Source organism: Naegleria gruberi, assembly GCF_000004985.1.
Source record: "Naegleria gruberi genomic scaffold NAEGRscaffold_252, whole genome shotgun sequence".
NCBI classification, from domain to species: Eukaryota; Heterolobosea; class Eutetramitea; order Acrasida; family Naegleriidae; genus Naegleria; species Naegleria gruberi.
Window position 1 is genome coordinate 1 of NW_003163100.1, and position 1,611 is coordinate 1,611.

Sequence of the window (1,611 nt, forward strand, 5' to 3'; positions counted from 1 at the left end):
TTGTAGTAAATTGACTGATAAAGTGAAACTAACATACCATCAAAATATAAATCAATTGTATCTTCATTATTCCCTCTTTCTATTAATTGAGTTGCTTCAGCAACTATCTTTCTTCTATCAACGAGTTCTGGGTGATACCTTGCTATCTGCAATAAAGTAGAACAACATATATCATTAGTATCATTAAAGAATAGAAACAAATGATCAATAGAAGAGGCTTCCAGAATATTTGGAATTACTTTGCCATTGATTGGGTTTAAAAATAAATACCAAATATTTTGAATAACATCTACTTGCAATTCGTGAACTGCTTGCTGTGAGATACTATTTTTGCAGTAATCTATAATATTTGGATCTAGTAATTTCGCCCAAACTTTACCAATTTCAATCTCAATTGCTTTCTCTGTGAATTTGTCATTGAAATATCTTGCCAAGCACACGAATAAATCCTTTACTGTTTGAAAATCACTCAACTCAATATCAAATAAATTCTTGTAATATTCTAAATTTTTAAAAACATGATTATAATTGTAATCCTCTCTTTTTCTCTTTCCGAAATTTTGTGATTGAGCAATTTTCGATCCAATACGACAAGCGTTGATTAACTTTTCCCTTTCCTTTTGATTTTGACGCTTCCGATAGAATTCAGCAACATCTTCTTTTTCCATTTTTTTTAAATATTAATTTAAAATTATTTTTGGCGCGAAGTGAGCTTTATTGCAGCTATTTTGATAAGGGCTGATGAATATTTGAATGATTACCTTACAAGTTCCATTATTTTGATAGTGAGATGAAAACAAAAGCACTCTAAATAAGCTTGGTTTTGATCGAACAGGAATTACAACACAGATAAAGCTCAATCTGCCCACGTTGTTGTGTATTCTTTTCATTGTATTCAAAGCAGTGATATCTGGTGAAGCAATTCACTATGGTCAACAAACCGTAACTCTTTCATTACATGTTTTCATCAAATATTGTTTTTCAACAAGAAAAAAATAGCTTCTTACATCACTCCTTACCATCTTCGCCATCAAAAATGTTGAACAACCACTACTAATCTTCTTTTACCTGATTTTATCAGGAGGAGAAATGATCATTTGCTTCCGTGTGCTTTTTTTGCATTACATTCTTCATCTTGAGAATAGTAATACTCTTTCATCTATAGCATTTCCTCTCGATGTTGCTTTGAAGAATATTCAGTCAGTAACGTATATCGGAGTGAATGAGCAATATTCAGGCTTCTTTTCAGTTTCTTGCCAGTTCCTCCTTATGATGGTTGTTTTATTCCTCGGTTCTACAGGTCATCCTTTGCGTACTGTTGACTGTGGAATCAACAAAGTTGTCAAATTCACCTTTCATCCTTTTAATTTTGTTGTTAATGGATAGCAATTAAAAATGTCTTTACTTGCTAGCAGGGCACAACTGAATTATCCTAGATGTGTTTTTGTTTCATCAAATAATGAAGTTTATATTGCTGATGAAGGTAATCAAAGAATTAGAAAAGTAGTAGAGAATGGAAATATTGTAACAATTGCAGGAAATGGAACTGTTGGATTCAGTGGTGATAATGGCCCTGCAACAAGTGCACAACTTTATTATCCTTCTAGTGTT

The 1,611-nt window shown here is 32.0% G+C and overlaps 1 protein-coding gene across 1 annotated transcript; it reads right to left on the reverse strand.

Annotated features, from left to right (window-relative positions):
* Positions 1-37: 37 nt before the first annotated feature.
* On the reverse strand, positions 38-668 carry NAEGRDRAFT_76666 (uncharacterized protein; the record flags this gene model as incomplete). Its single annotated transcript, XM_002668375.1, has 1 exon — positions 38-668. A coding segment is annotated over one exon (631 nt), but the record flags the coding sequence as incomplete, so codon positions are not given.
* Between the last annotated feature and the right edge of the window lie 943 nt (positions 669-1,611).